Below are 15,269 nucleotides of genomic sequence, written 5' to 3'. Positions count from 1 at the left end.
TTAATGTACTGTTTAATGACTTGCTGCAACAAAAGTCAAAAAACTGCCTTACACCCTCACAACAGGTCGTTATGTTTGGTAAACATGGTAGACATGTATTTTACAAAAAACAAAACTACATATTGTCCGTTTAACAAAAGTTTTTCAGCTTTTTCACTTTTTTTTTTATTTAATGTTTTATTTCCAGTCATGCATGAGTCCATCCTGTTATGGCAACAGTGTGACATGAAGGAGGACAGTGACAAGGTGGACAATATTGCTTTAAATTGTTAAATTTATAAAAACATGATTGACCTGGATTTGGGGACATGCTGAATTGTTCACAGTGACTGTTTATTTTAATTTTCTAAAATGATTTTACTTCCCGTGATATTTTACCACAACAGTATGATACTATTTTACCAAAACCAGTATCATACTGTACCAGTCCTGTTTTATCAAAACAGTATGAAGATATTACTGAAGTCTAAGTTATTTTTTTTAAAGAGCAGGGTTATCCTTAGATGACATTGTGGGAATGACAGAGAATTCTCAGACATGTTTAGATAGCTTCATATTTTATGAAAATATCTAAATAAATAAAGTCCAATATATTATATAAAAAATATATATATATATTTTTTTATTATTTATAATATATTGGACTTTATTTATTTAGATATTTTCATAAAATATGAAGCTATCTAAACATGTCTGAGAATTCTCTGTCATTCCCACAATGTCATCTAAGGATAACCCTGCTCTTTAAAAAATATATATATTTTTAATTGTATTATTCAATTTATTAAAATAATTATTCAATTTACCCAGAGGTCTACCCACCCTCACTTCGAATAAAACTGTATCTAATGTGCAAAAAGTACTGATAAATCTCGAAAAAAAATATATATTAACAAGTTAGGACTACTGATAATTAAAATAAGATATTTCGGTGTAAAGTAGGAGTGTGTTTATTCCCTTTGTGTGCTTTATATTGCTATACAGACACAGATTTGGAAGACTAAAATGTTTTGTTGCTTTAGGTTCCAGTGAAGAACTTTCTTTGATGGACTACATTTCCCATGATCCTCTACAGGAAGTTCGTCACATGTTGATGTCGGAGAGTATGGCGGCTCAGTGAAACGAACGGTGTTCGTAAGCGTGTTGTTTCTTCAGCAGAAATGTAAGTTATTGAGTTGAACTCGGTTTGACCGAGTGTCGGAACTGCGGGCTCTGTGTGGAGTTACTGCTCGTGTTTTAAAGGTGGTGAAAATGACCGTGCAATTAATTACAGCGTTTCCCCGCGAGCGGTGCAGCTTAGCTAACGCTAACTAGCTTAGCTAAGGCTAACTAGCTTAGCTAACAGAGCAGCGGTAACCCAACTAACGTTACCACGGCGGATAAACCGCGATTATAAATACATTATTCCTGTATTTCTGTAGAAATTATAGAATTACCACGTTTTACTGTCGGGTCTGTCCGAGTTTACCTGGTTAACTGTGACCCGTTTTCTCTTAATCTAAGTGTTCGTGCTGATAATGAGTGTAAAGTCAGGATATGCTGTTTTAAACTCGTGTCGGATAAAGTTATCGCTAGCGGTTACGTAACATAACTATCGTATTAATAACATTTTCTTTCCGTTAAATGTAAATGTTAATATTGTTACTAACGCTACATTTGGTCCAGTAATACTACACAAAGTTAAGTGTGCTTAGTGGCCGGTGAAAAACAAGCTCTGTAGCTACTAACTCAGTTAACCTAACGTTGAAGTGTTATGGGAGATCATTTACTGTTAGGTAAGCTAAGCTAACGCTATATGTCCTGTAAATATTATTATCTTTATTGTGTTTTGGTCCACAGACAAAATTAACCGGGAATGTCAGATTCTTAAAGCTCTCATTCCATCGTTTTTGCATCAATTTTAAAATGTGTGGTTGTGGTCTCTAGTATAAATGAATGCCCTGTGAGCTGTTTTGTGTGAAAAAGTGCTCTGGTGATCAGGTATAACGCTGCTTTAGTCAGGTGGAGGGTGGGGGCTGGAAAGATATGATTTTGGCTCTTGCTCATGAAAGGTCATACATGCAAACATATCGCATCTGATTGGCGACCAGCACTGCGAGGCAGTAAGGCAGACAACAGTTAGAAATGTTTTAAAATAAAGTTATTTCTACACTAAAAACAGTCTTTGTAACGTCATATGTTACTCTACTGTAATGCCCTGCTAAGTGTAGTTAAGCCACTTACCCAGACTTAGAGTCTCTGTACAACGCCAAATCCACCGGAGATCCTATGTAAACATTAATGTATTCAAATACTCTTTAATATTTAGTACAATGATTTGTTTAGGTTAACATTTTTGCTGCACATGATTTAACATATTTTTTAAACTCTCTTTAATTAAATGTACACTTGGGTCAGAGTTCTTTATCAATACAATAAAAAAAAATCACAAGATCACAATACGATGAAATATTGATATATTGTCCAGCATAACTGTGGCCAGTGTCGGCCAATTGTAGTAGTGTGGCCAGTGTTGAAACCTTGCAGATTTCTTTTGTTTTGCTTTTTTGTTGTACTGATAATACTCAGATTATCAAACAAACTGTAATATCAGGCAAATATAACCGTAGTAAATATAAAAAAAAATAATTTAATTTAATTTAATCTTTTAGCTGCTTCATGTTATCAGAAAGGTTCTATTTAAGTGATTTTTTGATTCTACAGGTCTGGTAGTATTCAGGCCTGGTTGTGGTTAGTGAAATTGAACACAGCTTTCCATGTGATTTATGGGGAGCTAGATTGGTTTGGATAGTTATTTTCCCTTAATAAATGAAATCACTATTTTAAAAAGTGCTTTTTATATTTACGTAAGTTATATTTGTCTGATATTAAAGCTCACCTTCCGTCGTTTTTTTCTTTCATTTTAAAATGTCTAGTTGTGGTCTCTAGTATGAATGAATGACATGTGAGCCGTTTTTGTAAAAAAAAAGTGCTCAGGTGTCTCTGTATAGCTCTTTTTTAATGGACTGTTTTAGGGGTGTGTCCAAAATGACCGGATTCCAGCTTTGCTCATGAATATTCATACATGCAAACAGCATGCAAATATCTCTCCTCTGATTGGCTAGGAGCACTGCGACGCCCCTCCACCGCTCTGCCGCTCACTGCCTCCCACCTCCTAACTGATGAGCTGTGATGTTGCGTCGCTTCAGCTCCGCCTCTGGGAGTTTCTCGAGCCAAGGTGGGCTGGTCTGTGAGTTTCTGCCTACGTAGGCAGAAAGATAATTCAAAATTCACCCGTTTTTCGGAGGGGGGGAGGGGGGATTTCTTTGCTTAGCTCCTGCAGACAATGGGGGCTGCAAAACAGTTTAATGTGCAGGTGTACACATTCAACTCGGAGAGACCTACTGTATTCCACAAAAAACAAGAAAAATCGGATTTTCGCGGAAGGTGACCTTTAAAGTTTATTTGATGATCTGAAAAATTTAAGTATGACACAAAAATGCAAAAACAAAATAAATTTTTATGGGGTAAACAGTTATTTTACGCCACTGAATGTTTTAATAGTGGATTGTAGATTGTGTTTTAAACACCATTTTAAACACCATAAGGGCTGCAGTCTACTTCTAAATGCTTCAATCTAATCAATACATAAAAAAAAGACAGACAAAAACACTAGGGATGCCTCGATCCGTAAATGTAATTGTGATTCGGGGCCGGTCACGTCATTTTCATAGGATCAGAATCAGGTGGAAAAGATCCGCATTACTGATGCTCTCATGTGGTGCTCCCATGGGTGGAACGTGAATTAGGTGGAGGGGAAAAAAAAAAAAAAAAAAAATATATATATATATATATATATATATATATATATATATATATATATATATACATACATACATATATATATGTATATATATATATATGTATGTATATATATATATATATATATGTATATATATATTTTTTTTTTTTTTCGACCAAAAACATTTGAACAGAAATCATTGTTTACTTGCACTCCAGAGATGGACCATAAAGGATTGACTATAATCTGCTTTAAATATGGTGGATAACTTGCTGGTGCTTTCTGAGGTTAAGACTACACTACCGGTGCTGCAGAGAACACAGCACTATGTGTATCAGCCACATCAGAGTATATTTTGTGCTCATTCTGTATAACTTGTCTTCACAGATGGCTGGAGAAACTAATGAAAAGAGAGACCTGGACAGCTCAGGAAAGGAGCGAGAGCGGAAACGCAGCCGGTCGCGGTCTCGGGAGAGAGAAAGGAAAGTTTCTCCAGGGAAGGACCGCAAACGTCATCGTTCACGTGAGCGGAAACGCTCCCGCAGCCGCTCCAAATCTGCAGACAGGTAACTTAGACCAGAGAATCAGACTCATTTTTAGTTTCTGCAGATTTATTTTTTCTTTAGTGTTGATGTTGATTTACTGACTTCCCTTACTGAAATCAGCAGTGAGCCTATATAATGCTTAACACTGATAATGGTAACACTGATAATGGTAACAATTAGGTTTGCTCTCAACAAACCTGACCTAGCTAATCAACTCATTAAAACTCCCCAATTGAGTTAAAGTAATTGTGTAAAAGCAGGAAAAACATTACAGGGCATTGGCCTTACATTACCAGGATTCATTACCCCTGCTCTAGGACGTGTCTGTTGAAGTAAAGAACATGACATTTTTTTTTTGTCCTCAACAGAGATCGTCGTCAGAAAGACAAAGAAAGAGAAAGAGATAAGGACAGAGACCGAAGCCGTAAAGACAGAGAACGAGATAAGGACAGCCACAGACGGGATAAAGATCGTAGTAAGAAATCAAGGTATGTTTTCTCAGTTTCTCACTTTTCTGTATATTCTGCTTTATAAAAATAAAGTCTAATTGTCAGATTGTCATCTGATTGTTCATTTGTAACTGAAACACACTACATGGAGTGCTGCTGACAAAAACACATCTCCAAAAGTACCCAAACACAACAGATGCACTCTCAAGCCCTATCTGGATAGGATTAGTTTCTCAGGGGGTCCTGGGTTAATTTTCTCATTTATGAGGATCCTCTGTGATTTTATTCCTGTCCGGAACAACCATGTATTTGTTTTACTTAGACATCTTCTGACAAAATTATTAGGCTGAATTATCTACTGATTTTCACTGAATTCCATGGTCCTCATTGCGTTTAATAAAATATCTGTTTGTCTAATGTCCACGTTTCGATGGAGATCCACGTAAACACACCAGTGAGTAGAAAGGGAGGAGATACTGAACGCAATGTCATGTTACAGAGAAAGCCAAAAAATTCACTGGTCCTCCTGTTTTGCAGAGAAGGAGGGCATAACAAATAATTGCTTATTAATCAAAACAAATAATTGATAGATAAATGACAAATAATTCACTACTTACCTAAAAATGATGTGCAGCCCTGCTCAGCACACCCATCTTGCTCTCTCTTCTCAGGAGTGCATCTCCTAAATCCAAGGATTTAAAAATAAAGAGAGAAAAAGATGTGAAGAAAGAAGATGATGATGAAGATGAGAAGAAAAAAGAGAAGGTACCCCATTAAAGATCACATTGTTTCTATGTAGGTCACACTGTACACATTATACCTGTTCCTCATTACTCCTCTCTGCTCTTACAGGTGCAGCCTCTGTCTCTGGAGGAGCTGCTGGCTAAAAAGAAAGCAGAGGAGGAAGCCGAGTCCAAAGTAAGTCCTACAAACCAACACATAAATATATGAAAAATGTACTAATTGCAGTTTTTTTTTCCAAATTAATTTAACAAATGTGAGACAAAATGTGCCCTAAATACAGTTCAGTCAAAGTAGAGTTGAGATTTTTGAGTATATTACTAGTTGTTTGTGATCATAGATGGTATGATGGGTTTGAATGCCTTTGAAGGCTACATGTTATTTTGTTTCTTATTGATTTTCATATTTCTTGCTGTTTAATTTTCTGTAGCCCAAGTTCCTGTCCAAGGCTGAACGAGAGGCAGAAGCAATTAAACGCAGAGAACTAGTGGCTGAAGAACGCCGCCGACAGATTGATGATGAGAGGCGGAAGAGGAGAGTGTTCCAGGACATTGGGAGGAAGATGATGGGTGAGTAATTTGAGGAAATTGTACCACCTTGTACCAAACATGACTAAAATCTGATCATAAAAGTTTTATTTCAATATTTTATTAATTTCAGTGGGATTATTAATAGGAATGCACTAAATATTTGGCAACCGAAAATGGCAAAAAAAAAATGGTGTTTGGCTGAATAAGTGAAATGACTAATATCATTATTATGGGGATAATTTAGTGACTCGTTTGTTTTCAGTATTCCTACGGGGTTTTCAAAACCATACATTTAGAGTCTTAAAAAGACTTAAAAACTGCCAGATTTCCATCCAAGATCTTAAATGTAATTTATTCAAGTATTACATTTGTTACTTTTATTAGTATCTAAGCCTACTGAGATACAAGGTTACTGTTACTGGTTACTGACTATCTACACATTTTTTTTTTGCTCTTTAAAGAGTAACATGATGGTAGTAAATCTTTTAGAATGGCAATATGTTGGTGGTGTGTGTAAATGGTTTGGTTTCTGGAGGCATGACACTCAACAGAGCTAAATGTGCAGCATGATTATTTTATTTATATTTAGAGTTAGATCTGTTCAAATGTACAGCATGCTCCAGCATTAATTAAACATTATACTTTAAGATTTTCATTATGTGTTGTATAGTATATTGTATGTCATTTCTCTGCACAATATTTAGATGTAAGAATGTAGTTATTTCACCCAGCCCTGCTTAAGTGGAACATCTGTACTGACTGTGTGTTAATGTGTTTTCATGGCACAGAGGATCCTCAAGAGAGAGAGCGCCGTGAACGCAGAGAGCGAATGGAAAGAGAGAACAATGGAAACGAGGATGATGAGGGACGACAGAAGATACGAGAGGAAAAAGACAAAGGCAAAGAACTCCAGGCCATCAAAGTGAGAATCTTTTTATAGCAAACAAGTTTATAAAAAAATAAGTAAATAAAAAAAAACACAGTAGGAAACACTGATCGCAATCTGTTAAAAGTGACTATTTTAACAAAAAAAAATCTATAAAAGACGGACATTATATCTCATGATTGTGGACCTATGTTTTTTTCAGGAGCGTTATTTAGGTGGAATGAAGAAACGGCGGCGCACCAGGCACCTTAACGACAGGAAGTTTGTGTTTGAGTGGGATGCTTCTGAGGACACGTCCATCGACTATAACCCACTGTAAGTACAGAAACTGTAAAGTGTTTACTTTTTTACTGCAGTGTAATATAGCTTCAACATATGTTTGTTTGGATTGGCATATTTCTGATATTTATTCAGATATTTTCTTAAGGGGTGTCACAGTCCATTTTGTATCTGATTAATACTGAATTAAAATCACTATTTTTAGTATCAGTTTATTTGGATGTTTTAAATCTACAGCTGTATGTGTTTAATATCTTATATTCCAGTCTGACTGACCTACCCAACACACTGCAGTCAACTCACTTCCTGTTTGATGTGTGTAATAAATATAATGGAAAAATTAGAATATTTTCCAATGTAGTTTTGGGCAAAGAAAGCTCAAAATAGAAAAAAAAAAACATTTGTTAGAAAAGCAACTCAAATATAGCCAAAGATCTAGAACCACAGATAATATATTACACATTGCACTATAAAATAGTTCCACAGTACGGACTACAAAAAGTGTTTTGTTAGCATCTGAGAACTCTCCTCACTGTTGTGAATATTGTCCATTAAAGCCACCTCGAAAATGCCTGAGGGAGCCCTGCTAGAATACAGCAGTAAAAAGAAAGGATCAGAACTGGAAGCTGAAATTGTCCAATACCCAATTCATAAAATAAAAAACCTGGATCAGACTGAATCAGGAAATCTCTAGTTTTTATTGCCTGGGTGCAGCTATATTTTGAGATATTTGGGTAATATGAAATGGTCAGTAGTGTTTTGATGCTGCATCATCAGCATGTTTGTGCTTTAAGGCAGTAGTCATGGTGTATTTCTGTTTTCAGGTATAAGGAGAAGCATCAGGTGCAGTTGTACGGCCGTGGCTTTATCGCAGGTATTGATCTCAAACAGCAGAAGAGAGATCAGTCTCATTTTTATGGAGACCTGATGGAGAAGAGGCGCACCATGGAAGAGAAAGAGCAGGAAGAGTGAGTTTTTCTCTTTTTATATAATCTTTCTTTAAAACTGAAGTAAGGATTTGCTTTAGGTCTCTGTAACTGTGCACATTTAAGCTGTAAAATGTGAAAATATATCTGGCTCTGTTGTAAAATGGACCTTCTCCCGTGTGTGTGCGCGCGCGCGTGTGCAGGCTGCGTCTGAAGAAGATGAGAAAGAAGGAGGCTAAGCAGCGCTGGGACGACCGGCACTGGTCTCAGAAGAAGCTGGATGAGATGACGGACAGGGACTGGAGAATCTTTCGGGAGGATTACAGCATCACCACCAAGGGAGGCAAAATCCCCAACCCCATCCGCAACTGGAAAGAGTTCGACCTGCCGCCTCACATCCTGGAGGTCATCGACAAGTGTGGCTATAAGGTGGGATCTTATGTGGAATCTGTGCTGTACTTTGACTTTGGGTGTATTCACAGTAAGCACTCGCTGCTCATGCCTATACAGGTTTCTGTGGTATGCGCAGTTTTTGCACATTGAGCGCAAAAGTGTGCTGTGTCTAAAAAAAATTATACCACAATATTTCAGGTTATTTTTGTGGTAACAATATTCTTGGTGATGTTACAAAACATGTATTTATTTTTTTGAATTCCAAATGTATCTTTAAATACATTCAATAGAAACAAATAACATACATACTGTATTTTTCGCACTATACGAGGCACTATCAAAGAACGTCTATTTTCTAGTCTATTTCCATACATAAGATACACTGGATTATAAGTCGCATTTTAAGAGACACTAGTAAGAGGGGTGTCACCATGTTGTCCTTCTAATTCAGCAGGTTTTACTGCTGGGTGGTAAACCATGTTAAGTAAAGCTAAGCTAAATAAACACAACTGTAAGTCTTAATTTAAAAAAAACATTTTCTTTTAAATTCAAATGAGTGCTGGATATTAATCTACACAGATTTCTCTCCTGAAAACTGTTTATTTGGTAAGTAAAGTCCTTTCATTTATTTACAGTACCGACTAATGCAACTCGACAGCACTACACTAAGGAATCCTAGGTGTTTCGATAAGCCAGGAGAATCTTATGTATGGAAATAGTTCATATACTCACCTCTGAACAGCTCAAGGGCTAACAGCTAATGCTGCTTCAGCAGTGCAAGCCAGAGTTAGCAGCAGACTACAGGCCCATAATACTCGCCTTTGATCGGTGAAAGAGGTAGTGCTTTGCATGGTTAGCGGTTAATGCTAATGCTGCTCCAGCAGTGCTAGCCAGGGTTAGCTGCAGGCTACAGGCAGATAATACTCACCTCTGAATGGCAAGACAGCTAGCGCTTTTTAAGAAAATTAAAGTAATTTAAGTGCATCTTGTATGGTGGAAAATAAGGTTAACATTTGTTTATTTTGTAATTAGTAACTTTAAACTAGACCCTGATTGTGTGTAAAATAATAATAGTGAAACAAAATTAGAAATGTTATAACAAAAATCTACAAATGAGATTGTTTTTAAGAATAAGACGAGTTGGAGTTTGTATTTTTTTATTATTGCAATATAATTGCATATGATGATATAGATTTGATGTGGATAGATTTGCTAATATAGATTTGACTTTTGTTTTTTACATGTGTAATTTAAATTTCTGTTTTATTAGGAACCAACTCCCATCCAGAGGCAAGCCATTCCTATTGGTTTACAGAACCGTGACATTATTGGTGTTGCTGAGACCGGTAGCGGTAAAACTGCTGCCTTCCTTATTCCCTTACTGGTCTGGATCACCACTCTGCCCAAGATTGACCGGTAAGAAGAGTCATTCTATTGATATCATTGATATCAAGTTTAATTTAGATTATTTAAAAATGTTTACAGTAAAGTTGAAGTAGAGATTAATGAGTATGTTGTTTGCATGTTGTCAGGATTGAGGACTCTGATCAGGGTCCGTATGCAGTAATCTTGGCCCCCACGCGTGAGTTGGCTCAGCAGATTGAAGAAGAGACCATCAAGTTTGGTAAACCACTGGGCATCCGGACGGTGGCTGTGATTGGAGGAATCTCCAGAGAGGACCAGGGTTTCAGACTTAGGATGGGCTGTGAGGTCAGCTGCTGCTTTTGTATCTCTTCAAGTCATACGTTTCAATTTTAGATTGACATTGCTAATGTATTACATTACATACAGTTTAAAATGTATATAGGATAAGATAAAAAAAAAAAATTTTATATACAACTCTGAAAAATATTGACCACTACAGTTTCTCTGATTTTGCCATTTATAGGTTTGTGTTCATTAAAAGGAAAATTGTTGTTTTATTCTATAAACTACTGACATTTCTAAATGACAAAATTATTGTCATTTAGAGCATTTATTTGCAGAAAATGAGAAATGGCTGAAAAAACTAAAAATATGCAGAGCTTTCAGACCTCAAATAATGCAAAAAAAAAAAAAAAGTCCATATTCATGAAGTTTTAAGAGTTCAGAAATCAATATTTAGTGGAATAACCCTGGTTTATAATCACAGTTTTAATGCATCTTGGCATGTTCTCCTCCACCAGTCTTACACACTGCTTTTGGATAACTCTATGCCACTCCTGGTGTAAAAATTTAAGCAGTTCAGTTTTCTTTGATGGCTTGTGATCATCCATTTTCCTCTTGATTATATTTCAGAGGTTTTCAATTTGGTAAAATTAAAGAAACTCATCATTTAAAGTGGTCTCATTTTTTTTCCAGAGATGTGTATATTTTAAATAAAACTGTCCTATATATCTGATTTTTATTATATATTTATTCTTTGTCCTCCTCAGATAGTGATTGCCACACCTGGTCGTTTGATTGACGTGTTGGAGAATCGCTACCTGGTGCTCGGCAGATGCACATACGTGGTACTTGATGAGGCTGATAGGATGATTGACATGGGTTTCGAGCCTGATGTCCAGAAGATTCTGGAATATATTCCAGTGACCAATCAGAAACCGGACACAGATGAAGCTGAGGACCCAGAGAAGATGACGCAGAACTTTGAGTCTGGCAAACACAAATACAGACAGGTCAGTCCAAAGAACAGAGAACACTATTAGTATCTACTTTCATCATTAGTAAATAAAATGTTCAAACTTATTGAGCATAAGACAATGCCTCTTTTTGGATTTTTTTTAATTTAATTTTAATTCATTCATTTATTCTATATTTTTATTTAAATTGCCTTGTATTTGAAAGACTAGCTTTTCAACATACTCTGTTGACTACAGCTGGGAAATATATAATTTAATACTGAAGAACTAGATATGAAAAATTATTAAGTGGAAATGTAAGGCTGTACTCTGTTCAGTATATCACAGTGTGTTTGGTCATGCAGATAATTACTGATAGTGTATAGCTACATCAGTCCGATTTCCAGTTTTCTGCCCCACCCACTCCTCCCCACACGCACACATGGGTTGCCGGATTGACACACATTGGCTTGACACAATATATATTTTTATATATATATACATGTTTCATCCAAAACGCCCATCTCTACTATGCTAGTGGTGGTGGTAAATAATCCAGCTATGGTTAGCAACCTTACTGAGGCTTAGTGATTACCTGTTCAGTGGAAAACTAGCCAGCTCCCCCTTTTCCATGGCTGCGGCATACTGTCTACATGCTGTTGTGTATATCTGGCAACCCTAAATGCTGAAATGGGCCTTAACAAATGATTGGGTAGATTCAAAGGCTACAACCCACACAGATTGCCATAGATGTACAACACAGTTCTAATAATAATAAGTAAATACTGGTTAAGCTCTGCTGAAAAAAAAACTGCCAGGGCCTAAACTTAAACTCAGTTATCATATATGTTTGCCCAAAATAGTAATTCAAATATTTTGAATGAATACATTTTAACAGAAAGTGCTAAAACAGTAATTCCAGTTTTTGCACCTATAGCGTATTGGGCCCAAGAGGGCTGATTAGTTGTTGGACCCCACATGTTGCCACACAGTTTGATAGTGTGTGTCTCATTCTTCTCCTACAGACGGTCATGTTTACAGCCACCATGCCTCCGGCTGTAGAACGACTGGCCAGAAGCTATCTGCGGCGCGCTGCAGTCGTCTACATAGGCTCTGCAGGAAAACCACACGAGAGAGTGGAGCAGAAGGTCATCCTGATGTCCGAGGGCGAGAAGAGGTCAGAGTTCACATTTGCTTTTCATACATGCAATATCGAGAGCTATAGAGGACTTTTTCACACAGCAGCAGATCTTTACACCACTTGCATTTTGTTTAATTCAAAGGATGGTTCCCCCTTTGACTGAGGATTTAATATTTGCTTCTGATTTGTCTTTGCATATCTAAACCCTTTTCTGTCCTTCCTATAAACAGAAAGAAGCTTCTGGAGGTTCTCTCCCGTGGTTTCGAGCCACCTATCATCATCTTCGTCAACCAGAAGAAGGGCTGCGATGTGTTGGCCAAGTCTCTGGAGAAAATGGGCGTAAGTAACAGGATTCTAGCATCACGTTCTTATACGTCAGAGTACATCAGATGCTCCTATCACACCAGTAACTCACAACCCTCATTCTTCTCCTTCTCTGTTTCAGTATAATGCCTGTACTCTGCACGGTGGTAAAGGACAGGAGCAGAGAGAGTTCGCTCTGTCTAACTTGAAGGCCGGAGCCAAAGACATCCTGGTGGCCACTGATGTGGCTGGTAGAGGTATCGACATCCACGACGTCTCCATGGTCCTTAACTATGACATGGCCAAAAACATTGAGGGTAAGTTTTGTGGTGGAGGGTTTAAATCTCAAGCTTCCATCTGGCTCCTCTTATTGTTATTGCTCACATCAGACAAAATTCAGCTTAAATCAGAGGCCATTCATTCATAATTCATAGTCTAGTATGTCATTATTAGGGTTGGCTTAAGATGCTTTACAGTGTCCATTGTAATGTGTTACATTTTGTTTTGCATAAAGGGTGTTTTTACACCTCTCTGTTCAGTTTTGTCAGCATATGAGGTTTGAAGGGATCAGAATTTTGTCCAACCAATACAGTGTTCTCAGTCCAGGTGCATGGTCCTGCTTGTTTGCAGTGTAAAATCACTTTTTTTGAACAGTTTAAACTTTTAGACCAATAACAGGAAATTGAGACAGACTGTCCTTATAAAATTAAACTATAGAGGAAGAAAAAGAAGCATTGAAGCCTTTATGAATTGAATGTTAATCTACAGTAACAGTAGATGCAGGAATCACCAGTTTAACCTGTTTTAATCTCTTGTACCTATGCTGCAGACATTTCAACGTTGAATAGAATTAAATTTATTTGTAAAGTACAAATCAAAACAACTAACAGACTAACTTGGAAAATAAGATCAAGCGAATCATGCATACTTTAGAAGATGGAATCATGGGGCTCCGAGTGGTCCAGCGTGCTAAGCTCTGCCACTATAATCAGGCAATCACCAGTTTGAATCCTGTTCATGTAGCTTGCCATCAGCTACCAGAGCCCTAAGAGAGCACAATTGGCCTTGCTCTCTCTGGGGGGATAGATGGCGCTCTCTCCACACATCACTCCAAAGGGTGATGTCGATCAGCACAAGGCATCTGTGAGCTGATGTATCAGAACCGAGTCACTCCGCTTTCCTCCGAGCGAGCTGTGATGCTACTCTGTAATTCTGCAGCAGTCCAAAAAGAGGCGGTGGCTGACTTCACATTTATCCCTCCTGGTGTTGGGGCATCACTAGTGATAGGGGGAGTCCTAATGAGTGGGTTGGGTAATTGGCTGTGTAAACAGGGAGAAAAATGTGTGAAAATGTGTGCATGCCTGTTACGTAAAATGCATACATGTTGGCAGGTCTGATAATGCTGCTGCAGGCCAAGTGGAGTCGGATTTTGACACAACACTGATTCTTTTTCTTCTTCTATTGTTTATTTAATGACTATAGCCTGCCTCAACTTCCTGTAATTGGTCCGAAAGTCTGAAAATGCTTTGAAGGGAGTCAGATTCATGCTGGAAGACAGAATTAGGCACAGAAGATAATCAGCCTGAAGTATAGGGAGACCACATCCACTTGGGTGGTGGTGGTGATGTCAAGATGTAGGTTTAAGTCCTTTAGTGCGTTCACTAAAACCAAAAATAACTGGATCAAATCTTAGACATACAATGTGCCAAACACCTCAGCCTTGCTTCTGACTCTGGTCTGAACCTTCAAGTGTGAAAATGTAAAAACATGCTTAAAAGTATTTTTTTTTCTTTCCGTCTGCTTCTAGACTATATCCATCGTATTGGCCGAACGGGTCGTGCTGGAAAGAGTGGTGTTGCCATGACCTTCCTTACCAAAGAAGACTCGTCCGTGTTCTACGATTTGAAGCAGGCCATTCTGGAGAGCCCTGTTTCCACGTGTCCTCCAGAGCTCACCAACCACCCCGACGCCCAACACAAGCCTGGGACCATTCTCACCAAGAAGAGGAGAGAGGAGACCATTTTTGCCTAAGGGGACAAAATTTGGTCACAGTGGACACTGTCATTTATATCCACATCTCTCTTTCCATTTGATGCTCTGTATCTTCTGTACCTCCCATCAGATCATTCTTATTAGATCTTGGTTATATTTCGTACATGCCATCTTTATTTTGACGGCATAACTAGTAACCAGCATTGAGACTGTATGTTGTAATTTGTTGGGGAGATACCCTCACACACTGCTGTGGGTAGTAGTTTGGACTGAGGTTTTTTTTTCTATTCAGTTTATTGAATCATTTTTAAACATGGTAAAAAAAAAAAAAAGTGTACACAAGTTTGAGTCATTGAGTTATTTTGCGAGTCAGTTGAATCTGTTAAGATCATACACAGGTGTTAATGTTAACTGTTATTTCTGTAAATTAATAATAAATCATGTTTGCCTGAGTTTAAATCTCCTCTTTTTATTAATATAATGAAACAAATAAGCTGAAGTGTTGAATTGCAATGATATTCGGAAGGAAGATTAATGTTACCAGGAACAATAAATGATTAAAAATGTAGAATTATATATATATAAACATGATTTGTCTAAATACTGAGCTACATATACAAACGTAGTGTGTAAACTACACAGTGAGAGCTATAATACACAAATGGAGAAAAATTGGAACAGTTGAAAACCTTCCCAGGAATGT

At 37.4% G+C, this 15,269-nt stretch overlaps 1 protein-coding gene across 1 annotated transcript; it reads left to right on the top strand.

Annotated features, from left to right (window-relative positions):
- The first annotated feature begins 1,032 nt into the window (after nt 1-1,032).
- ddx23 (DEAD (Asp-Glu-Ala-Asp) box polypeptide 23) lies at nt 1,033-15,025 on the top strand. Its single transcript, XM_022663526.2, has 17 exons — nt 1,033-1,162; nt 4,169-4,347; nt 4,695-4,814; nt 5,447-5,540; nt 5,628-5,693; nt 5,947-6,085; nt 6,835-6,968; nt 7,135-7,247; nt 8,036-8,179; nt 8,341-8,566; nt 9,801-9,946; nt 10,063-10,240; nt 10,945-11,187; nt 12,156-12,307; nt 12,502-12,610; nt 12,717-12,891; nt 14,382-15,025. Exons 2-17 carry the CDS (start codon nt 4,169-4,171, stop codon nt 14,603-14,605), a joined length of 2,442 nt encoding a protein of 813 aa, XP_022519247.1. The 5' UTR covers nt 1,033-1,162; the 3' UTR covers nt 14,606-15,025.
- Nucleotides 15,026-15,269: the final 244 nt, after the last annotated feature.

The sequence above is a fragment of the Astyanax mexicanus genome, chromosome 13 (assembly GCF_023375975.1).
Source record: "Astyanax mexicanus isolate ESR-SI-001 chromosome 13, AstMex3_surface, whole genome shotgun sequence".
In the NCBI taxonomy this organism is placed as follows: domain Eukaryota; kingdom Metazoa; phylum Chordata; class Actinopteri; order Characiformes; family Acestrorhamphidae; genus Astyanax; species Astyanax mexicanus.
The sequence above is the reverse complement of the archived record's forward strand: the minus strand, read 5'-3'. Positions and strand labels throughout refer to the sequence as shown.

Bases quoted from the DNA above. Each gene is read 5' to 3' on its own strand.
- ddx23 (XM_022663526.2), top strand. From the start codon at position 4,169: ATGGCTGGAGAAACTAATGAAAAGAGAGACCTGGACAGCTCAGGAAAG. The intron at 10,241-10,944 runs GTCAGCTGCTGC...TGTCCTCCTCAG, and splicing joins GACTTAGGATGGGCTGTGAG to ATAGTGATTGCCACACCTGG. The intron at 12,892-14,381 runs GTAAGTTTTGTG...GTCTGCTTCTAG, and splicing joins CATGGCCAAAAACATTGAGG to ACTATATCCATCGTATTGGC.